This window comes from Carica papaya, chromosome 6 (genome assembly GCF_054855325.1).
Source record: "Carica papaya isolate Zhongbai chromosome 6, ASM5485532v1, whole genome shotgun sequence".
Taxonomy (NCBI): Eukaryota; Viridiplantae; Streptophyta; class Magnoliopsida; order Brassicales; family Caricaceae; genus Carica; species Carica papaya.
The window spans coordinates 28,660,025-28,684,811 of NC_142314.1; the positions used below are offsets into that span (position 1 = coordinate 28,660,025).

Sequence of the window (24,787 nt, forward strand, 5' to 3'; positions counted from 1 at the left end):
CCATTATCTAACATTTTCTATAATATTCATGTGTAATTTTTTCTAGTCATTATCAGATTTTTTATTTGATTTATTTTTTCAGAATCAAACAAATCTTTACCTATAAATTATTTTTTACCATCAATTTTCAAATCTAATGATATACCCTAAAATTTAATGATTAATCATGTCAGGTTATCCATTACTTAACACAATTAATAGTTATAACTTGATTGTTATTCCCCTTGTTATGTTTTGGATAATATTAATTGTGTAAACTTAATTAACTAATCCATTAAAAAAATTAATTACATTGTAGGAAATAAATAAATGCAGACCGCAATACAAGAACATAGATTTTACATTGAAAACCTTAAGTGTATAAGGAAAAATTTATAAGTCAAACTCTAAATTAAATTCATTATCAAAAAATTAATGAATATAAATAATTATAAGGTAATCACAAACTTGTATTCTATAATAAAAAAGAATATCAAATTATCTCCATAATCAATACTTTACAAACCTCCATATTTGTATGTAAATACTAGAGAAATTATTTTTAAATATTCTTAAACAATAAATATCCGCTAATTAATAACAATGCATATAAAAAATTTAATAAAAAATAAAAGAATCCATACATTTTTGTTAAATTTTCACGCCCCAAAAATAATTTTTTTGTTCTTTTTTTTTTTTGTCCAAATGCCACAATCCTCCTTTTCTTTTTTCTTTATTATGTGTTTTCAATAAGGTCATTTCATCAGCCACAAGGTCTCTTTTTATAGTAATTTTCTCTTTTTCTACTTGGTGTATGATTTTTTTATCCTACCCAAGCAAATATACCAAATTCTAAAAAGAAACCAACTTTTATGCATGCTCACATGTGTGTGTGTGTGTGTGTGTATATATATATATATATGTACATTATTTATTTTTGTTTTTAGTATGAGCTGAACCCACTTGACAAAGTTGCGTTTAAAGATCTTGTTAAAGCTTAGAGAAACACTTATCATTTGTCTTTGATAATTGTCATATAGTAATTGGCACTTATAGTTGAAGCTTCTAGTCTTCAAACCTTAATGATGAATCTAATGCATCTTAACAGAGAAGTAAAATACTCCCAGCCGCAAATAACTTAACTATACAAAAGATTTTGAAGCCATATTTAGGGTTCCCTTTTATAAGGCCTTCTAAACCCATGAACCTTTTATCTCCCAACCAGATAGCCACTTGTAAGGGCAGTCAAGCTGTTTTTGTTGCCCCTAATCATACACAATAATTTACAGATAAAGAACACCTGGTGCCAATGTTATAAAAAACTCCTCAACTTCCACAAGCCAAGCATTCTTCGCGGTTTGTTAGAGAGCAAACCATCTGTGCCATGTTGGTATCAATATCCTCATCTGCCTTCTTAGCAGTATCCTGCATTCCACCCAACAAATTTGTTTCAGTAAAGCACACAACAGATTTCTATACCATATCCATACATCACACTTTAACAACATTACCTTAAGCATAGAAGTATCAACAGTGAATTTGATGGCATCAGCTGCAGCACGGGACCGCAGATAATACATTCCAGTTTTCAAGCCCTTTCATTGCCAAGAACATGAAAAGAATCAGAAAAGACCATGCATGCTACCATTTTAAGAACAAAGCACTGGATTGATACAGCAAATAAAGCAACAAATTTAGCTTGTTATTGGATATAACATAATCTATCATCTATACAAAAACACAAAAACATCACATCTGCTTCTCACCAGAAGACAGGAACTTTTAAATTGTAATCCAACACTACCACTTTGGAGATAAACTCAACATTGGTTAGATCAACAAACATATTTACGTATAAGCATCACAGAACAAAGAGAACGGAAGCCAGAGCACAAGCACCATAAATAAAGCATCTTTCTTGCATCCATTAAATCTTACTCCATGATGGAGATTTATCTTATTGGAACATTCAGCAAAGAATATACCTTCGACCAAGCATAGAAGTGCAAGGAAGTTAATTTGCCAAAATTGGGTTGATCCATATGTATATTCAAGCTCTGACTCTGATCTATATAGCATCCACGATCAACAGCCATGTCAACCAAAGTCTTCTGCTTGATCTCCCAAACAGTCCTGATTGTAAATTTAAGAAAATAAGGTCTCAACGTGATATATACATAAGAGTAGCAAAGACTGAAAAGAAAGAAAATCCTACCTGTATATTACTTTCAACTCATCAGGGATTTCCGGAATATTCTGGATAGAGCCATTCTCATATATGATCTTGTTCTTGACAGCAGGAGACCAAAAGCCCATCTCAGTTAAGTCATGGAGAAGATGTTTGTTCACCACTACAAATTCACCACTGCAAAAGGGAAAGAGTTATAGAGGCCAATATTACAACTTTAAAGAACCGTACATTGTAGGATAATATGGACAAACCTTAGAACTCTGCGACTGTAGATATTGGAAGTATACGGCTCAAAACATTCATTATTTCCAAGAATTTGGCTGGTCGAGGCAGTTGGCATTGGTGCTACAAGAAGAGAATTTCTCACCCCATGGTTTGATATCATGTCCCTAAGAGTACTCCAATTCCATCGATTTGATGAAGTAACACCCCACATGTCAGGCTGAAGAATTCCCTGTATAACAATAGCCAAAGGAGCTGTTAGCAACAGAGTAACTCTAATTATCTTCATAGATGCTCAAGTGTTGTTAGCTTCCATGCCCTGCTAAGTTGTAAGAATGGAATCTGAAAACACAATTTATACAAATACAATACTTGCCATATTTTAAATGGAACTCCAACCATCAGTTCATACCTTGCTCACAGGACTCCCATGGTATGTTTCATAAGGTCCATCTTTTGCAGCTATCTCAGTAGAAGCCTTCAGAGCATGATAATATATAGTCTCAAATATGTCTTTGTTCAGCTGCTGCGCCTGATAATTACATAAACCTAACTCTCAGATACAAGTCAAAAGTTTAAATGAACCTTCTAGGGGTTAATTTTACCTCCAAAGAGTCAAAAGGCATGCCAAGTAAGATGAATGTATCTGCAAGACCCTGAACCCCAATACCAATGGGTCTATGCCGAAAATTTGATCTTTTTGCATTTTCAACGGGGTAATAATTAACATCAATTATCTTATTAAGATTGGCAGTAACAATTGCTGTGACCTGCCCAACCACAAAGATAACATAACACATTACAATTTGCAATCAAAAGTTACTCTCCAATTAATCAAGACTCAATATAAATAACATTGTGAGCAAAAGCTCAAGAAAACTAGCACAAGTCAAACCTCTGCTAATTTGTCAAAGTCAAAATATCGATTCTTGGAGCCCTTACTGCCAACAAGTTTAGATGGATGAGACTCAAGTGGAACCCCCTGGTGGGACAACGTACAATTGCTTAATCATGAGTAGAAAATAAATATAAACAAATAACTTGCCGTGCAATATATACGTTGCCCACCTTCTCTCTAACAAATCTAGGTAAAGCAATAGATGCCAGATTGCAAACAGCAGTTTCAGTTGGACTAGTATACTCAATTATCTCAGTGCACAAGTTTGAAGATTTAATAGTACCCAGATTCTGCTGGTTGCTTTTTCTATTGCAAGTATCCTGAAAGGAAGATACAACAAAAGGGGCAGAATTGAATCATATTCCTAATTCATGATTACTGACAGAAAACGAGATCAATATTCACATAAATCACCTTGAAAAGCATATAAGGGGTCCCAGTTTCAATTTGAGATTTCAGAATTTCAAACCAAAGGTTCTGTGCCTGGACAACCTTCTTTGCCTTACCCTGAATGCAGAATGGCATCTGTAAGATTTCCTATATGGAAAACTTTGTATAATAAACAAGGCCAAGAAGATAGAACCAAACTCACCTGTCTCTCATATTGTATGTAAAGCTTCTCAAATTCAGCACCCCAACAGTCTGCCAGCCCTGGAGCTTCATTAGGACAAAATAGCGACCATGACTCATTGCTCTGAACTCTTTCCATAAAAAGATCAGGTACCCAAAGAGCATAAAATAGATCACGAGCCCTGTGCTCTTCCTGCAATGGTTAAAAGATATTGTAAGCTATTGACATCCATTGGTGCATATATTTATGCAGTCCAATAAATTTTGGAGGTAAGCTATATCACTTCTTTTTGTAAGAATAAGTTGAAGGCACTTAATAACTCATAAACGTATACTTTTTTCAGCATATATATTACTTGGATCCAATTAGAATATCTCACCTTCCCATGGTTTTTCCGAAGGTCCAGAAACTCAAAAATGTCAGCATGCCATGGCTCCAAATACACAGCAAAAGCACCTTCATATATCACAGATAATATTTTAATACGAAACCAGACAGCACTAGACATTAAGTAAACTAGGTAAAATAAACATACCCTTCCTCTTGCCTCCTCCTTGATCAACATAACGTGCAGTATCATTGAATACCCGCAGCATTGGAACAATACCATTAGAAGTACCATTTGTCCCACGAATATAGCTCCCTGTTGCACGGATGTTGTGAACTGAGACACCAATCCCTCCAGCTGATTTGCTGATAACAGCACACTCCTTCAAAGTATCATATATGCCCTCAATGCTATCATCTTTCATGCATATCAAGAAGCAACTGCTCAACTGCAATACACAAGTAAACTACTTTCAGTAATAAGTAAACAATAGACCCCTATCCATAATAAATATGGACAGTATCAAGATTTAAAAATAAAACTTTTGGAAAATGAGAACACATGTATATGGAGAGAACATACTTGAGGCCTTGGTGTGCCAGCATTGAACAGGGTAGGAGAAGCATGAGTGAACCATCGTTGAGACATCATATGGTACGTTTTAATAACAGATTCAATATCATTCTTGTGAATTCCAACAGCGACTCTCATCAGCATGTGCTGTGGCCTTTCAACAACCTTCCCTTGAACCTTTAAGAGGTAGGACCTCTCAAGGGTTTTGAATCCAAAATAATCATAGTCAAAATCCCGATCATAAATGATCTCACTGTCTAAACGAGCTGCATTCTGAAAAGAAAAATTGACCAAAATGTAAATCACAATTTCAACCAATTAGAAAAATGGATATTATATCACAATTCAGAAGCAGGGAACAAAAATGGTGAGGTAACCATATGTTGATTTTCTTCTATTATTAGAGTCATTTAAATGCTCCATTTTGTGATTGTGTGCAAAAGGGAGCAACACAATTGATCATTTGGAAATATCAGGTCATTACATCATGGAAAAACCAAGCAATCAAGCATGAGCAATTGGAGCCTTTACAACTATGAAAATTTCCAACCAGACAAAAAGCTCAATAAAGCAAAATTTGAAATTGAGGTTAGAACTTCAAACATACACTTTACCTTCATGATTATCTCGTAAACATCATCGGCAATTAGAGGAGCTTTTTGTCCAGATCTCTCGTTGAAATGATTATACATGTCTTTTATCCTACAAGACGAAGAAAACTCAAGTATCTAAGATTCCAGCAATTATTTCAAACAGGAATCCAACGTCCAACATTGTGGAAGTCACTTACGTTTCAGAAAATGACTTCTTAGTGTTTTTGTGCAGATTAGAAACAACAATCCTCGCTGCCAGCTGCAACAAGAAACTCACAAGAGCAAACTAGATCAGTCAATTTTTATTTAATCAACAAAAATTTCTCAATACAACGAGCTTAAGGAAATAAAAGCATAGACTCCAAACGAAATAATCAAAATTTCCTAGAATCTAAAAAACAAAAATCCATATTTCAAAATTAAAATATCCGACAAAACGGTCTAAAAAGAACAAAACACATAAACAAAATCAAACGCCAGGAAAAATAAAAAATAAAGTCCGCGGGAGGAAAACAGGGAGAAAAAACAAAAGAACTCACAGAGGCATAATCAGGGTGATTAGCGGTCATAGCAGCAGCAGTCTCGGCGGCCAATTCATCGAGTTGACTAGTAGTAACTCCCTTATAAACCCCAGCACAAACCTTCTGAGCCACAAGCACCGGATCACAGTGTTCGCTGCTCAGACCATAGCTCAGTTTCTTCAGCCTGGCAGTAATCTTGTCGAAGTGCACCGCTTCTTGTCTCCCATCTCTTTTGACGACATACATTTTGGCAATTAAAATCCGGCGCAGAAGTTTAGATTCTGCTAGGAATTTCGTCGAGCAGGTTGTAGATAAGAGCGATAGATAGAGAAATGGAGGCGGGGACTTTGAATTCTGGGGGTTCTAGGGTTTGTTCATTTGTCGTTTTATAGTGTCCTGTAATTAATTATGCGGGAAGATGCTTTTAGACTATTTTGAAAACTTCCCGCCAAATCGGGGAAGGAAGCGTCCGCGACACAAGAAGATGTCTGAGTGGAGAATGGCGGGTAAATTTGAATTGGAAACTTTGAAGGGGTTGGTGGTGGGGTCCGCCCCGCATTAATCGCTTTAATTGTAGATGACCTTTTTAAGTGACTTAGATAATTAATTATTAAAAATAAATTGATTATAATTTATTTTATTTATTAATTTAAATTTAAATAAACTTTTATTTTTAATTATTATATAATTAATAAAAAATTTTATTTAAATATAAATTTAGTTAGAGGTAGTTTAGATTATTAATTTTTAAGTAGGTGAAGTTAATAAAAAATTAAATTTTTTTGTTTTACCTAAATATAAATTTAATTGTTGTATTGTATTACTTTATTTAAATAACATTTTTATTTTTTTTATTTGAATAGAACATGAAGTTTTAAATTTGTTTCAACTCCACCCCTTTGGTCAAATGGCATTGGACACCCTTTATTTTTATCATGTGGCTTAATTTTTTATTAATAAAATATTTATATAGATATTAATAAATGTTAATGTTATGTGACATGTAATACATGATAACAATTATATGATTTACTTTTTTTAATTAACAAAACATTTATATACGTACTGTATAATGTGTATATTCAAAGACTTCCATAAGAAGCTTTAAGAAAGATTCACAAAGAAGCTTGTGACTAAAGCGAAATATAAAAAAAAAAAAAAAAAAATTGGAGAAAGCTCTTTTAGGGGAACTCCAAAGAATGTGGATATACACAAAATGAAGCATGGAGGAGATGAAGACAAAATTTTTTCACAACAACCATTAATCTTTCTCCTTTGTCAATTCAACTCCACTGTCTGTATATGGGACTATTATTTGTTTATATATTTTCATAGTTATTTAATGATTTCAAATTCATTAATTTTTTTTTTAAAAAAAAGAAAATAACATATAGTTTTTAAAAAAGATAAATAAGTTTTTATCTTTATGGATACGATGAAATCAAAAATTATGAATGGTTTAATAAGTAAATTGAATTATGTGGCTTCTAACATTTTTATAAAAATATATAATTCATATTATATATTAATTTAATTAATTTGCTATACTCTCTCTCTCTCTCTCTTTATATCGTAATTAATTTAACTTATATTTTTGTTGTATCCATGACTGTTTTACAAACAACTAATTATAATTAAACACTCAACCTATAGAGTTATTTTCATTAAACACCTAATAGCTTCTCATTAAAATGTTTTTTTCTCAACAATTATTTTTAAACACTTATAACCTTACAATAAAAACTACGACTGTCGCCAAAAATATCCTTAAAAAATGTGAATTTAAGCTTTGGATCATGTTTCTATTTTTCATTAGCCATGTAACGGTCCCGGAAATAGCTAAAGGAAACATATAATAACTTAAGTATGGAAGCGAAATAAACATTAAATTTTACATTCCTTAAACAATAACTTAAAAATACTAAATAGTATTATGAAATTTATTCTTTGAAATAAATACAATAAATAAGGAAACAACTGAAAAATATAAAATATATAGCATCTACTTAAAATCTTCTTGTGGATCGAGCTCTGGAACCTGGTTATCTTGATATGAAATTGTTAAATAAATGATGAGTTACACTACCCTAATAAGGATATCACACTATATAATCGACACATAAGTAAAAGTTGGTATAAAATCGAAAACTACTAATAGAGCATTAAATTTAGTAAATTAATTTATCGATCATAAAATTATTTCTCGTTCACTTACTATCGTAGAATTTATGAAAATAACCTGTAAGAACAACAATATCGTATAGATCAGTATCTCATGCATAATCAGTCATCATAGTACATGTTATAAATCCATATACAATATCAATAAACCAAACAATAACTACCACTTTTTTCACTAGGCTGTTGGTATCCATGGGAGTTCATAGGGATGTTCCCGTTATACGTGAACCCTTTTATTTATCATTCTCAATCATGGGTCGTCCTCATAACTCGTTCGGTATGAGTGCCAATTTACCAAACCCCAATACTCCGTCCGGTATGAGGGTGAAGTGGGTCGTTCTCATACTTCGTCTGGTATGAGCACCAAATTATCAAGTTTTCATACCTCATCCGGTATAAGACAACGTTCACAGTAGGGTTCCCTATGTACCCAGTCCGTCCACCATCTCCCAGGATATCCACTAAGACTGTCGTTTTATCTAATCATTTAATCACATAATTTATATATCGTTTAAATTTCATTTTTTTTCGATTCAGCAGTAAATACGTAAAAAAAACCATACATGTGTTCAAACTATAAACTAAATAAATAAGATACTATCATGTAGGTAAATTGTAAAAATAATTAACAACAACAGTAGATAATTTCCGATTCTGGCTCCATTAGCAAATCGTAATTAATTATGCATGTTTACTAAAATCGCACAAAATGCCACATTATTATTTATTTAAATTTTAGTTATATGATAGAGAATAGGATGAGGGATCCTTATTCGATTTGACGCCCGAAAAGCTAAATTGTTAACTGCGCCTATGGGCGGTCCATGTGTTCCCTGGATTTTTATCCGGGAACTGAAATGTGGTAATAGTATCTACAAATATTTTAAATAAATCTAAAATCAATCCCAGGGCCCAGTCAGCCAATTTTGAAATTCCAACCCGGCGGCGATCCGCCTCAGATAGGCCGTTTTCAGTCAGTTTTGCATCGATCCCTGCGAAAAAATACGTTAAAGGGTCTTAGTTGGTCGAAAAAATACGAAAAACTGAAACTCACCGGTGGCGGGGCTCTCCGGTGCAGCGGCTCCTCCAGCTCATGTTGCGATTGGGTATTTTGCTTCGGTCAACCTGTAGAGAAAAAAATAATAATCACAACGGTGAAAGAATTATGCGAAACGGGAATCGGAAAGGGCATCGTCGGAGACATTTTGTGAAATTTCATGCGGCAGCGTCATCGGGCTTTACCTGTGTTTTTTGGTCAATTGACGGTCTTTCCACTCTGATTTGGCCATGGGTGAGCTTAAAATTGAATTTCATATAAAAGAGAAAGTTTTTTTCCTTTTTTAGCGGTCAGAAAGGGTTCTGGTGCAGCGGCGGATGGTGGCGATCGGCTCTCCGGCAACTGGGTCATCTTCTCTGGCGATGGATTCTAGCGGCTAGGGTTAGGGTTTAGTGCGGATGAGAGTTATTTATATCCATCCGCTTCCATCGCGTTTGATATGAACCATTCGATCGCGATTAAATAGGGAGTGACTATGGATCATCCATCGCGATTCACTTTGGACCATCCGATCGTATTTGAATCAGGCCGTTCGATCACGTTTGGGAGGGAGTGCATCCAGGCTATCTGTGCGCGCGGGAACTGACATCAATCGTTCGATCGCGGGCACGCAGATCGCTCACGTGACCCCCCGTGTGGCCTCCCGCATCAGTGTCTCTGCCACTTGGCGCGTCTTGGTTGGTCAGGGCTGCTGACCGGACGTCTGACGTGGCGAAACTTCTCAAAATTACGTTTTGGCCTCTGTTTTTTTATTTTTTTTAAAAAAAATACTCACAGAACTCAAATTTTCACTCATTTTTTTTAAAATTATTTTCAATTAAATTCTCCATCAATTTATTTCATTTTTTTTACTCTAAATTAAATAAAACGAAATAAAATAAAATAATAAAAATTATATTCATTAATTATTTAATTAAAACAGAAAATTTGTGGGTGTTAGAAGCCAACCCATAAAAATGTAATTAAATATTATTTGTGAAAATATATTTGAAAATTTTAGAGCTTAGAGCAAGAAGCCCATATAAGTAGGTAAATGGGCAATCCGCTGGATTACCCGGTGGAGCTGTGGGTCGGGTTTGAACCCGGATCTGATAGTGGATATAAAAAAGTAAAATGGGCTTTTGCTTCATACACGACATGACAAAAAGGGTCCTTTGTCGGCTCTGCCATATGTTTTACATGTAGACTTCGTATTCACCACCGACTCAACCTCCGTGGCTGGTGCCTCTTCTTTTTTATTGTTTTGGAAACATTCACACCAATTTGACTCTCTCTTTCTCTTGTTAACATTTAATTTTAACCTCATAAATTGCTCCATTTGGCTAATTGCTACCCCACCCGACACCCCACTTTTGCTCTTAATTAATTCTTATACATATACGTGTATATATATTCTTTTCCCATTACCCATTTAACAATTATGTTCATTTAATGAGAGAAGAAGCCAAAATAAAAATTTTGGTTACAAATACAATAGCTACCCAACCGACTCTTCTATGGCGGCGCCTAAGATTTGAAATAATCTTCACACACACCTACACAACTTGCCTACTGGATACATATATATGTATATATATGTAGTTGTCCAAGTTTAAGAAGATCGCTTAGGTTGCTAGATTTGCTTCCCAGGAAAGAAAAATAAAAAAGAATCAGCGACGTAAACTTCGTGGTTTCTGCAAAGGTGGCGAACCGGCGGAAGGTTGAAGATGATGCGTGGGCGTATGATGAATACGAGGCATTGATGATGAGTGGGCGTAGGGAGAGGGAAATGTCGGCCATGGTTTCTGCTCTGACCCACGTGGTGGCTGGAGAGATGCCCACTGTTAATGATGGGTTTGAAGATTGGTGGTCTTCGGGATCTGAGGTTCAGAACGGAGCAAGAAAAGAAGAAGAAGAAGAAGGAGAAGAAGAACACAGAGATGGTGGCCCATCTTATGTGATCCCACATGCAGTAGACTCATCTTCTTCCATACCAGGTATTTACTTGTCTGTTTAATTCAAATGTAAATTAATTAATTATACACGATCATAACGTAATTAATTTACATGAAATGTGAAGTTAGAGGAGATCAAAATCAGACGGTTGTAACGTACGAATACAGTAGCAGTAGCAGTAGCGGTAGAGAAGAAGGTAGAAGAAAATACAGAGGAGTGAGACAGAGGCCATGGGGGAAGTGGGCAGCGGAGATAAGAGATCCATTCAAGGCGACTCGAGTTTGGCTGGGAACTTTTGATACGGCGGAGGCCGCAGCCAGAGCCTACGATCAGGCCGCTCTCAGTTTCAGAGGAAGCAAAGCTAAACTCAACTTCCCGGAGAACGTCAAGCTACGATCATCGCCTTCACCATCGCCGTCGCCGTCGGGGTTGGTTCCCATGTTCTCTGCACCCATGCAAAGCACCGGTGCACAGTTTCCGTCGCAGCCTCCATACCCTTCTTCTTCCTCTGGATGATTCCAGTTTAATTTGGAGATTTTTTTTTTTTTTTTTTGTTGTTGATTATTAAACTTAAAGAAGAAAGTATAATTTGGATGGTTCCAGCCACCGCCCCGCTTTGTCAGATGTGTATTACAAGTTCTCAACTAAATAATTTGAAAGTCAACAGTTTACGTTCTGGATTCGGTTGACCACTGTTCACTTATTGTTGATATTATTGTGTGATTGTCATCAATTTAATCTTGAAATTTTCATGCATAAGAGTAGGGTAAATAATTAATTAAGCTAAATAAAAAATAATAATCAATCAATCAAGTAAACTTAATAGCAAACATATTACATTTTCATATCTTTTAATGCGATATATTTGATTAGTATCGACGTCCTTTTTTCATTTTGATAATCTCTACATGCATGGTATTGTGCCCGAATTATTTTATGGTGGAAGCCTTTAAGCCACTTTCTTTTGTAATCTCCAAATTAATTTGTATAGTTGAGACATTTGATGTAATAAAATATGGAGAAGATGAGCCCGCTAGTTATCATTTAAGTACTTTTTAATTGAGTAGAGTTTAGAGTAAACAAGTTATAAAGAGGGTAGATTTTGTTATGTGAAAGGATAATTTTATTTCATGCAATTTAATATAATATTAAAATAAAGATAAGAGACAACTTAACCTTATCATAAATTTAAGAGTTAAATGTAATTATTGTTTTAGAGTCAATTACTAATTAAATTTGCGATTTAAAAATTATTATACAAAACTTCAAATGAATAGTTTGAGTAATATGACAATTCGTGAGATTGTTGATAATAACCTATAATGTTGAGTTTGCAGCATTTGCAATTGCAACTTTTTTGGGTGTTATATTAACACTTGAGATAAAAGTTATCGGTGAAAATATTATCGTAATGTAATACGAGAGTTATATAAAGAAGTAATATTCATTAAGCATTCTAGTTTCCAAATTAATATATAAATAATGCACTCAGTTATCTCATGTTGGAAATATTTTATCCTTTTAAACTTCCTCTCAATTGAACAATATGGTAGTAATATCTCCAAGTATATGAAACACTTAAGAATGTCTATTAGTATTTGAAACACCAAACAATGCCCTTAATATCCAAAAATATCTCCGACTACTAACAACCAAAATCGTCTATAGGTACTTAGAATATTCAAAATTATCATAAATGCATGTAATTATCTTTAAGTATCTAGAATGCTTAAAAATAAACTCAAATGATCTAGAAATCCTAAATAATCTCTAAGTATTAAAAAATTTTAGAAGTACATTTGATATTTAAAAGACAAAAAAATGTCTAAACATTTAGAATATCTAATAATACATTACACTACGTGGAATGCACTCAAATGCGGGGATATTTTGGGCACTTAAGCACTACTAGACATTCATTTTCTTGGGTTTTCTCACATTATTTTTGGTATTTATGATCGGTTTTTGGCATCTACGCACTTGAAATTTTTTTTATATTTTAAGTATTCAATACATTCAAGTTACTTAAAAAGTTTTGTGATTTTTCTTGGTACTAGTGAATATTTTTTCTATATTACATACTTGTTGATATTTATGCATTTTGAGAAATTAAAATTATGTTTAATTAATTCAAATACTCAGGATATTTTAGACATTCAAAATCAATTATGAGTTTTCGAATTATTTAAATATATTTTTAGGTATTCTAAGTATGTAAATATTTTTTTAGAAAATTTAAATAATTAAAAATATTTTTAACCATTTTGAAAATTTAGATAAATCTTTTAACATTATTAATAATTATTACCATTTTTTTTTGAGTTTTTTTCAAATATTTTGAGATATTTTTGAGTATTTTAAACGATTATAAATTTTTTTAGATATTTTTATATTTTGAGTACTTTGTCAAATGCTTCAAACATTTTAGATCGTTGTTAAGAAGAGTATTTTTGAAAATTTTAATACTTGTAGTCATTTATGTATATTTTGAAATTCCAAAGTTATTGTTTTACATTGCTAATGTTTAAAATTGTTTCTTGACATTATTAGTACATGTAATATTTTAGGGCATTACAAGTAGTAACCACAGAAATTTTCAACTTTTGAGGAGTTGTGGGCAGAGGTTAGAATTTCTAAATGTTTCAATTATATGATAATAATTTTGAAAATTCCATGTACATTGAGTGAGACATTTCTTTAGTTGGAAACATTTCTTAGAGACATCACAACGCATGTAAACACCATGATTGTAAATTCTAATGTAATTATTGGTTCCATGAGTTAAATTGTAATTACATTTACTTCTAATATAATCATGATTAATTTATAAATTTTTGCTAGAAAACTTCTTTGAGTGATCAAATAACAGAATCAAAATTTATTTACAATTTTCTTATCCCACCAAATACGCTTGTAAGTAACTCTTCATATTGTATTATTTACATAGATTAGTAGTGTCTACTGTAGATAAAGAGGGTGGGGTTTGTGTAGATGAATAGGGTGGGAGTGGAGGAGTGGGGCAAAGCCAGAGTGGGGTTGAGTCTAGTGTCAATGGATTAGAAAGGACGTGTTTGGCTACGTTAAATTAGATTTTGCCTTATCTGTTTGGTCAACTATATGCCCATCTAGAATCTTGTAGATGATAGGATGTTACTTCACTGTTCCTAATGAATCTATTGCCGTGAGTCAATCGGGAAGCCTTCTAAACGCTTCAAAAAGTGGTTGCCTCCACCAACTGAGAAATTATACTTTTCTTATTCACTGTACACTATCATATAATTGTCAGTCTCTCTTTTGTAAATATATATTTCTTAATTATTAGAACACATTTTTTTCCTCTTACTAGATTTCAAAAAAATTCCTAAGATTAATTCCCTTGTTTAATCAACCATGACTATTTCCTTTGGATAGTCTCATTATTCTATACACTCCTTGTTTATGGTCTCTATTTACTTTTATGGTAAAAAAGATGCTCTTAATTGTATATATTTTTACTTAATTTTAGTCGGTTATTGCATAAAGATCTGAAAATAACAATTGGGTGATTATAGGAGGTTCCGACTTCTATTCACATTGAAGTAAAAAAATTATAAAATCAAAGTAAATTCGTGTAAATTAAAAGAAAATGTGATTCAAGTTTTTTCAATTAATTTCAGCTTGCAATTTTAAACAACTATGACTAGTCTAAATCAAGTTTCTAAAGAAATTATGTACTCAAAAGTGTATTATCCGGCCAAATGGGAAGATTTATTTTCCAAGGAAAAAATTTTAAGCAATCCAACCAATAAGAATAAAGCAAGCAAATTTAATTTCTTTCCACTGCTGTAAAACAAGCCCTTCTAGGTTCCCGCCATAGTCTGTGTTATATTCCAGTAGATCTTAATATCAGTTCTAGCAACCCCATTGAAATTATCTACCTCTCATCACTAATAAGATTAAGGAAATTCTATTTGGAAAAGAACCTGACAAACACATGCCTGAACATCTCAATAAGCAAATATTTGAATGATCCTGCTAATACTCATAGAAAGTTTCAACTTGAACGGAACCTGAAAAGATCAAAGAACAAAAGTACAGTCATCAAATGGACACTTGACTTCTGCCTTTGGCCCCCCTCTACAATAATATAATCATTGGACATGAGCAGTACGGAGAAGACCAGTGGGAAAGATGAGAGTTCAACCTGCCATTAGCGATGAAGGCATCCTTTCTCAAACTTTTAAAGCAGCTTTGTGGACCATGGTTTCCTTGTGTATTTGATGGCAACTCTTCTCAACAAGGTCAAGGAGTTTCTCCAAGTTCATTGACCACGAGTTGAGGATGTCATTGCTATCCTTAGCAACTTGGAAACAGACTATTCCCATTGGCCGATCAATCTTTGCAACCAGTGCTTTGGAGACAACCATATCCGAAAGATGTTTCTCAGTTTCCTGAATCATGGAAAGAATAAGAATTAACACTTTTCCTTGTAGCAGCACTGAACAGCAGGAACTAATAAATTTGTGCATCCTACCAAAAGTAAAATGAATGTTTGCTTGAAGAAAAGGAAAAAGATCCTGCACTACCAATGAGAGAAACTACCTTGACTGGACCAGTTAAACTAAGAGAATCCTGTCCCCCTCAAATAGGCTGGATTATTTACAGATTACAATACATGGAAACAAAGTGGTTAGGGTTTAACAAAGAACTAAAACAAAACCCAAGCTGATACACTTCAAAAGCTCAACGTTAGTAGGATGACCAAAAATAGCATCCAAAAACACCTCTTTCTCACTGGTCAAAGCATTCTTGGTGCACCCAGTAACCATTAAAACTTCCAATAACAAAATCCAAAATAGCAGTAGCCAACCTGGATGCTAAGGCACAGCAATTCAGCAAGTCTCTTCAAGGTAATCCTTGCGTAATACTTGGAAACAACAAGGATATTCTGGAAAAATTAATCATGTGAATGAATAATAGGATCACAAGTAGGGAGAAAAAAATTAAGGCACATGACTGGAAGCATTGTACATGTTCAATTATCCTTTGTCTCAGATCCTCTGCAGCTTTGTCAACCAAGGAGCCTCCAAGCATGTTCTTCTCATTCTCAAACTCATCTCTATATGCAGTCCAAAGTGATGTCCATTGGATGACCTCCATTGTCACCAACTGTTTCAACAGCAACCTACGACAGATAAGTAAGAAAAAATGATCAATTTCAAGTTAAAATGGAGCATCAACTCTGCAAGGACTAGAGCTGTTTCAAACAATAAGAAACACCTGAAATGTGGAATTTCGGAAAGATTCTTATCCTCCAAAGTTGAATTCAAAAGGCTCGACTGCATAGGATCATGTGGTGACAATACTAAATACCAACAGATTTTTCTCAGAACCTGCACTCAGAATACACCTTATGAAATTAACCAAATAGCATATTAAGACATGCAGGGATATTAATCGAGGAATGAACTTTACTGGAATCCAGTGTGCGGGAGTTTCTTTCACAGATGGAATCCCATAAATTGCCTTATAGCATCGGCATATTTCAAGGTAATCGCTGTTATGAGAATAATACCTACAAAAATGACAATTTTAGTGAAATATCTGCTACCGATGTTATACAGTGCTACCCTTATACATATATACATATATATACACAGACACGTGCTTAATGAATAGCTCATAAAGAAGCTAATGGTAGAGAAAATTCTAATGGGTTAACAAGTACGAGATCAAGACAAATCATCAACAGAGTGTTCCATAGCTTACTTTTTTGTTAATAGAAGCTTATACACTCTCTAACAATGTTTAAAATTTTTTTTACGCATTTGGTAAAAAACAAGAGTTTATTAGACAGCTGACAAGTCTCGCAGAAGCATTTTTAGAAAGCTGCTGGCCTTTCAATTTTATATTACACAATCTATAAGCACTTGAAAACATTGTTGTTGACCAATGAAACCAAATTACCCTCTAAATTGTAAAAATCTAACCTATATCCTTTTAAAGACATCTCCTAGTCTCTTCTCTCTGTCATTCTTCCTACTCCACTATATGGAGCTCTCTCTCAATTCTAACACTTGGTTTGACAATCAAAAGTAAAGTTTGTTTTATCAAATTTTGTTTGTTTTCCAAGAATGGAAACATGGTCATTGTACCAGATACATTTAAAAAATTAATAATAATAATACTGCAGCTAAGGACATTAGAAATAATTACTAAATAATGACCAACTACAATTTTATAATTTCATACAGTCAAATAATATATATTTCAAATTATTATTAATATAATAATTAAGTATTACTAAATAATTATGTACTAATGTAAAAATAAAAATTAATCTAGAAATTAGCAAGTAATATCTCACTTTTACATTTCATTAATTTATTTAAAAAGTGTAGATGATTGAATTTCTCAAAGAAACTATATTCTGACTGTTGCATTATTGAAATCGTAAATCACAAGGAGGTTCATACAAATCACAAGGAGCTAATTACAATACCGTCCATTAATTTGAAAAAATTACAAGCAACTTTTGTGATTTAAATAACATTACAACTCAATCAAATAAACTAATTTCTTTTTCCATGGAGACATAATCTACTCCTTTAAAAGATAAAGCACAAAAATCCTGAAGAAATGAAGAATCTTGACCAAAATAAGGAGAAAGTTTGAAAGATCAAGCTTTTCTAATATCAATTCCCCCGAGCTCTCCCAAATTTTGGTTGAAATTTTTCAGTGTTTTCAAGATTTCGTGTTTTAATTTCCAAATGAATGTTTCATATGTTTTCTCTTGAGGGAAAAAAATTGAATTGAATTTTAATAGTGACTTCAACCTCTATTAGTCCATTGGACTGAGTAGCAATGTTTGGTTAAAACACAAGAACTAGGTTGTAATTTTTTTGAACTAATCCATTCAGTTGCAATTAGGCCGATAAAGAAGGAATTCCCATATAATCTACCCTTACTAAAAATAATGGCATCATATTTTATTTTGACAAAACTGAAAGCTTATAAGCTACATTTTTACCAAATACGCAAGTGAAACTAATGAAGCTTTTAACATCATATCACCCAAACATTACAACAACTTATTTTTTAAAAATATAAGCATACATTTGTTAGAGAGCTTGTAAGCTCTATGAAGTAAGGTGAATCAGACATCCCTATGCAAGCATGCTAAGACACTGAGAATGAGATGTTGGTATTTCGAAGGTACAAAACATAAAAGCTAACAGCCAATGCATTTAACCAGCCAGAACAACTACCATAATGTCATTGCAACTGCATTTTCAATACTCATTTTTGACGTTTTTCTTTTCCAAAATGTGTTTCCTAGCAAAGTTACAATTATCTTAGCTGCATTTCATGACTGATACTGATTGCAAACTTAAATCTTCCAATCCACCTTTACAGGACAAGACCAATTTCTTTAAAATCAGTAATTTATGAGCTCACTCTGCATTTTTTTTTGGAAAAGAATAATACAACTTAGTGGTTATCCAATCCAAAATCCAGGACATCCAAACCTGTGAACCAAAACATATCACTTCTCGCAAGGGTAACTAAAGATAAGCATGCCAACAATGTGATTCATCACATTAAACATTCAAAACAAACAAAAGACTGCAGTAACATCAGTCAAACAAGGAGGACAATCAAACTTCACTTCAGTTGCAACCTGCACCAAAGGATCAGAAAACTGCTTGCAATTGTTGTTTTAACAAATGAAGTAGCTAAAGAACTGAAACCGAAATGAGAAATGGAAATAACTATTCTATTAAAGAGGATCCAAGCAATGATTTTCCAAAAGGGAAAAAAAGAGAAGACAAATTAACAGCAACATCAAAACGGTGCCACCCATGTATAAAGAGCTTTGCAAATCAACCAAAATATGATGAGGTCCCCTAAATCTTCAGAGGAAATAAGAGGATGACTCTAAATAAAAAAAATAGAAGGTCTAGAACCATAAAGCCCTAACTCTACTAAAAGTAGACTCAGTGCCCTCAAATGCCCTTTTAATCCCCCACTTCCCAAATCACCCGGAAGATAGACAAGGAGATAAGTGATAAGAGCTTAGTTCTCTGAATCTAGAGAATAATCTCCAAGAGTAAAAGAACAAACAACTGCAGCTAAGAAACTACTGCTATATGCATTTCCAAATTCCTTCTACATAGTCATAAAAGTTTATAGGTGAAGACAAAAAAAGATTCTTTTCAGAAAGGAAATACAAAGGAGACAGAGAGTCAGAAATAAACCACCATACAGCCCAACTACAGAGAAAGAGTCAAGTAATATATAACCAGCAAGTAGAAAAAGACAATATACATTTTATTTATGGTTTAAAAATTGGAACATTTTTAGCATGATAAGGTAGATAAATAGACCAATCTACATATTTTGCTTTTATAAAGTAAAATAAATGTACATGCAATTTCCGAAAAGTACAGGTAGGTCTAAGATCAGATAAGATGTCAATTGTTTACAATATTGCAAGAGTAGTTCAAGAGACCTCTAAATTATACAGTTTGTGGTCCTCCACTACTTAACTATGCGAATCCCTGGAGAGGATGATGTGACAAACATGTCTAAACATTCAATTTTTACACCTAAAATAGCATTCCGAAGACCAAATTATAATTCAAAAAGTATCACAAAGAGACAGGAAATGAGACTGCATGCAGACAGAAAGTATAAAAGCATATATATAAAGGCATGTATATATGATTTTAATAATAATTATCAAGGAAAATTAACAAAAGATACCCATTATTCTTACATGCACCTCTTTTTACATCCTATAGTTTCAAAATTCACACAAGGAACTTTGCACCTTCAATTTTCACTCTCTGCAATTGCGCCTTTAATTAAGAGGGTGCCATTAATTTTAAGTCACATGCATCAAACATGATTTATGGGCATTGTCGTAACTTCATCCATCCCCATCAACTTTACTTTCGCACTTTCATCCCTCTTGCTGTCGCTAGATACAAAACCTAAATTTAGACCTAAACCTTTTCCTCTCATTTTTTACACCATTTGCTTTATTCTGCATACAGAAATTTTGAATGATATTATGACGTCCTAGACCAAATACTTTCTGAGTGCTGATAAGCTTGTTAGGATTAAATATTGCAACATCAACATAAATATGAGAAAGTAAGAAAATACAGCTGAGCAAAGGGTGCAAGACCATGAGTTCAAAATTAGAAGATCCTGTTTCCCCCCATGTTTTAGCGAAATAGTAAAAAGTAACTTGGTTTCTTTTATCGATCTATCAAACAGGAAAAGTCACAGGCTGCTATAACATGCATAGGCTCATGATGGCGAAAAAAAACATTAAAATGATGAAAAACCAACTAAAAAGTATGCACATATATAGAATGTCATGATCAAATAAAAGATCTTGGCACCACTGGTGAACCCTCCATGAGATTTGAAGTGAGTACAGAGCAAAAAAATCTTAGCAAGTACCGTATCATAAGCTCATAGTAAATCCGCTTTAACTCCAACAATGAGGGTATATCAGCAGGAGCCTCTTCAACAACATTGTCACCTTCTTTGGGTTTTTTCTTCTCTTTGGTAGTGTCAGCATCAAAAACTCTTGGACTGATCTTTCTTGACAGGATCTGCGCACGGACATAATCTTGGCGATCCAGGCATAATCGCACCTGCAAAGTTTAACTCTAATCAGAAAAAAAAAAAGACACTAGTAGCATCAAAAACATAATATACAATGTAACCTAGCTCCAATCTGTATGAAGTAAAGATAACCTCAATGATCACAGAGAAAGAAGTGCTTACTTGTTCAAGTATGAATGCAATTTTCTCAGTTTTTGCCATAGCACCAAATGTTTCAACCTGTAATTCAAATTCATTATAAGGCATGCCCTAGACAAACTAAATAATGTGCCATGGTATAGACATAAGCACTCACCGCAACTTCTTGCATCAGATCTGCAGCCTCAGCTATAAGGCCTTGTTCTTCCTTAATCTTAGCAAGTTTCTTGATCAACCGTGCTCTCTCAATTTCAACGTATATCTGCAATAAAGACAAGGGTTACTAAGACTCAGTATTAATATGGAAATAATCTAGTCAAATTAAGTCATGAAAGGCTATTCTCATATACTCACCTTGCCAGCAGACACATTGTTTAGTGTTTTGATAAGCTCTATCCGAGTTTCAATATCTGGAGTCTCATCAATGTATTGCATTGCTTGTTGGACCATCGCAGTTACAGCCTGTGTATAAATATTTAGCCCAATAACCAACAACATACACAGTTCATTTTTCTAAGTATACTGTTTGCATGATAACCATAAAATTTTAGATTCATCATACAGATAAATTTAATAAATTCTCAAGGCAATCTACCTAGAAATATGCAATAAAAAAAGAACCACAACAAAATGAATATAGCCAAGCAGTAAGCACAAGAAGCTTAAAATTGAAGCATACTCAGTCACAGTTAGATACATGCTTGGACAAACATAGGTGAAAGAAAGCAACAAACAAGTGTATCTGAATTTTAATATCATTCAAACAGAAAATAAAAAAGTATGAATCTTGTATCAGATACTAAAATAGAACTCTAAATAGTACAAAGACTGCATTTCTCTCTTGGGTGAATGAATTCATTTAACCCTAAGCCATAAGGTGCAGTGGAGCAATTGCCACAAAGGATCCAGGGTCAATACCATAAAGCAACAGACATCCAAATTCCAAGATGATAATTTTTAGTGTAGTGTATGTGCCAAAGTTTATTACCTAATGCCAGTTCTGACATTCCATATTAGCAGCTGTGATATCCCAATCACACATCAGAAAAATATGTGATTGTTAAGCTCCATATAAGCTTTCAAGTCATATGCTACTAGTAATTTGAGTTTTGGAGGACTATCTGAAAAGCTGTTGGTTAGTGGTGCTTGGGCTCAGAACATTATACAGACTATAGTTTTTGTTGCTGGCATCCTCTTTGCTTAGGTTATCTATCTGAACCGGGTTATTTTTCTTCTTAATTATTTCTCTAGTAACTCAAATCTGAAAACCAACTTTGCAATAAGTGAACTGATCTCATTATGATCTACATCAATTACCCTCTGCAGAATTGCATAAACATTTTTGGTTCCATATCCTTCTGCAGAAAAAGAGAACTCCAGTATGAATCCTTCCCTGTTTCTACCTCCTATCCTTGGTCTCTGGTCTAGTATTTAACAGTCTCCCAAGTTACATAGAAGTCCTAAGAAATGCAAACAGAAGACACTGATTACAGCTTGCTAAACAGCAAGGTTCAACATATGCTCTTTATAGCTTCCCAGAACTGCAATCAGTAAAGAAAAAATGATAACAAGGACAGGATTCCACAGCTTAAAACAGCCAAATAATTGAATCATCTTATTTATATCCAACTGCGGAATTCTATAAAATAGTATCACTTACAGAGAACACATCAAATTGCGTCTAGCTAAAACAACAAATAATCATTAAGGACATAATAAACTTCCTTAAGATAACACTCCTAGCGACGCCTCAAATTGAACCATAAAAACTCACCCACAGGACAAACAAACGCGATCTAGTAGTACTAGATCACTTCTATGAACAAATATTTGTATTCACTACATGCAGGTCATATAGCACAAATTCATACATGCATACTGCATTATCACCTGCTTAAGTTGGCCTCTTTTTTTCGACAGGTTAACAATCTGTTCATTCAGTAGTTTCCAGTCCTTAGCTTCAAAACAGAGCTGCAGAATTTCAGTGACTGCCTTCCTGGTGCCGGCCACATCACCGGCCAACCTCATCTGTTTCTCTACATTCAACAGCTTATCTATTTCCGTCTCCAAGTTTCCTCTATTTCCTTCCTGCATTTCCCCGTAATTACGTAAAAATCCCCAAAAAAGAAGTCATAAATTGATCGAAGACGAAGGTAGAGAAAACGAATCAGGAAATGAAGAAATTAAAAAACAAAGTGAATATATCTAGATCTGATAACAACGAGGTTATGGGAGCTCACCATTACGAATTGACGTGAAGCCTTAATAGAAAACGGACAATCCAAATAATTAATAAGTGAACTTGGAACCCTAGAACGAAGCAGAGAGACGGTGAGAGGAATATCTGGAGAAGTTTTGGGAATCAGCAAATTAAACCCCTTGGGCACGAAAAGGGCTCAGATGTTATGATTTTACGAATCCACCCCACAAGTTATATAATATTCTCTTTAGGAGATTTTTAGTACTTATCAAATGTTTAAAGGCTTAATTATAAAAGAGATTTTTATTGTTCATATTTTAAAGGATAAATTAGTATTTGGTCATGGAATTTGCATTCATAGTATAATTTAATTTCAAAAATGTTGTTAATTAAATTTAGTGCCCAAAATTTTAACTTGTTTAATGTTAAATAAAAAAAATAAAAAATATTTATATTTTGTTTGGATAAATTTTATGGTGATTTATTAATGTATGATATTATATGATAATGATATAATTATATAATATTTAAAAAAATTATATATTAATATATGATAATAATAAATATTTTTATTTGTATTGATAGAATGATATGATTGTATATTTAATTAAATTATTTTTATTTTATTATATATAATATTAAATATTAAAAAAATAAGAGAAAATACTTATTTAATTTATAATTTACTCGTTTAATTTTTAAAATTATTTAAATTACAATTTTTGATGATTTTGTTCTTAAAAAAAATAAAAATAAATTACTATATAGAATTAAAATTTAATTTTTTGATAACGAATATAAAAAATTATTTTAAAACTTTAATTTTTATTTATGATTATAAATTTTAAAAAAATATAAAATTAACTATTACATAATATTTATTATTATCAAATGCCTTTTAATGTGAGATCCAAATCTCATTCCTAACAATTAGCATATAACATAAATTGAACGTGATAGCATGAAGATAATGATAATTTCTGTAACACCCAAATGTTATTATTTTTATTTTGTAATTATTTGAATTTTTTTATTATTTTTAATTAATTTGATTTAATTTAATTTTATGAAAAAAAAATAATGATAAAATTGGATAAAAAAATTATTTGAATTTAATTGAAATTGATTTTGAGAAAAATGGGTGAAAATTTAGATTATTGGGGTGTTTTTGAAAAGAAAATCGGAAATCGAGGGTCAAAACGCAATTTAAAAAAGTGGCACCACGTCAGCGGCCCGGTCAGCAGCCTCGGCCAACCAGGACGCGTCGCGTGGCAAGGAAACGCTGACCAGGGGACGAGCCACGTGGGCGATCCGCGTGCGTGCGATCGGACGGCCCAGATCCGTTCCCGCGCGCACGGACAGCCCAGATCAAACGTGTGTACGGACAGTCCAGATTCACGCGCACGGACGGTCTAGATTCAATCAGGCACGGACGGCCCAGATTGCATCGCGATGGACGGCCCAGATTTAATCCCAATTAAATCGCGATCGAATGGTACAGATTTAATATTGATGGACGGTTGAGATTAAAAGGCAAAGGGTATAAATAATCCCACCCACACCTGACCACAAAAACCCTAGCCGCCAGTGCCTCGCCGGAGGAGCCGGCCGCCGCCACCCGCTGCCGCACCGGGGAAGTTTCCGACCGCCGATCGAGGTAAATTTTCTCCCCCTTGCTCGTTTTTCGATGCTGAGTCCGCCTATGGCCAAACCGGAGCCAAACCACCAATCAAACGGCCGAAAAATCCAGCCGAAGTCCAGCGGCGCCGCCGCGCCCCT

General features: G+C 33.6%; 3 protein-coding genes across 5 annotated transcripts; 1 reads left to right on the top strand and 2 right to left on the bottom strand.

The window, feature by feature from the left end:
* Positions 1–994: 994 nt before the first annotated feature.
* On the bottom strand, positions 995–6,359 carry RNR1 (ribonucleotide reductase 1). The gene is made up of 17 exons (XM_022039841.2): positions 5,895–6,359; positions 5,553–5,614; positions 5,377–5,464; positions 4,772–5,035; positions 4,397–4,637; positions 4,241–4,317; positions 3,883–4,053; positions 3,705–3,797; positions 3,461–3,610; positions 3,288–3,374; positions 2,998–3,162; positions 2,805–2,924; positions 2,422–2,624; positions 2,195–2,344; positions 1,965–2,112; positions 1,491–1,574; positions 995–1,404 (listed from the first exon to the last, which is right to left on the bottom strand). Exons 1-17 carry the CDS (start codon positions 6,120–6,122, stop codon positions 1,306–1,308), a joined length of 2,430 nt encoding a protein of 809 aa, XP_021895533.2. The 5' UTR covers positions 6,123–6,359; the 3' UTR covers positions 995–1,305.
* A 4,282-nt stretch (positions 6,360–10,641) lies between these two features.
* Positions 10,642–11,752, top strand: LOC110812914 (ethylene-responsive transcription factor ABR1-like). Its single transcript, XM_022039828.2, has 2 exons — positions 10,642–11,090; positions 11,174–11,752. The coding sequence occupies exons 1-2, from the start codon at positions 10,856–10,858 to the stop codon at positions 11,563–11,565; spliced, it is 627 nt and encodes a 208-aa protein (XP_021895520.1). The 5' UTR covers positions 10,642–10,855; the 3' UTR covers positions 11,566–11,752.
* Positions 11,753–14,979: 3,227 nt separating this feature from the next.
* LOC110812898 (26S proteasome non-ATPase regulatory subunit 12 homolog A) lies at positions 14,980–23,181 on the bottom strand. Of its 3 annotated transcripts, none has more exons than XM_022039804.2 (11): positions 23,049–23,181; positions 22,699–22,896; positions 21,163–21,270; positions 20,966–21,070; positions 20,833–20,889; positions 20,503–20,699; positions 16,504–16,603; positions 16,309–16,421; positions 16,060–16,213; positions 15,899–15,976; positions 14,980–15,479 (listed from the first exon to the last, which is right to left on the bottom strand). In XM_022039804.2, the coding sequence occupies exons 1-11, from the start codon at positions 23,049–23,051 to the stop codon at positions 15,261–15,263; spliced, it is 1,332 nt and encodes a 443-aa protein (XP_021895496.2). In that variant the 5' UTR covers positions 23,052–23,181; the 3' UTR covers positions 14,980–15,260. The 3 variants fall into 3 exon arrangements, with proteins under 3 accessions (XP_021895496.2, XP_021895495.2, XP_021895494.2); XM_022039803.2 differs by lacking the exon at positions 23,049–23,181 and having other exon boundaries at positions 14,980–15,098; positions 15,233–15,479; positions 22,699–22,902; XM_022039802.2 differs by lacking the exon at positions 23,049–23,181 and having other exon boundaries at positions 22,699–22,902.
* Positions 23,182–24,787: the final 1,606 nt, after the last annotated feature.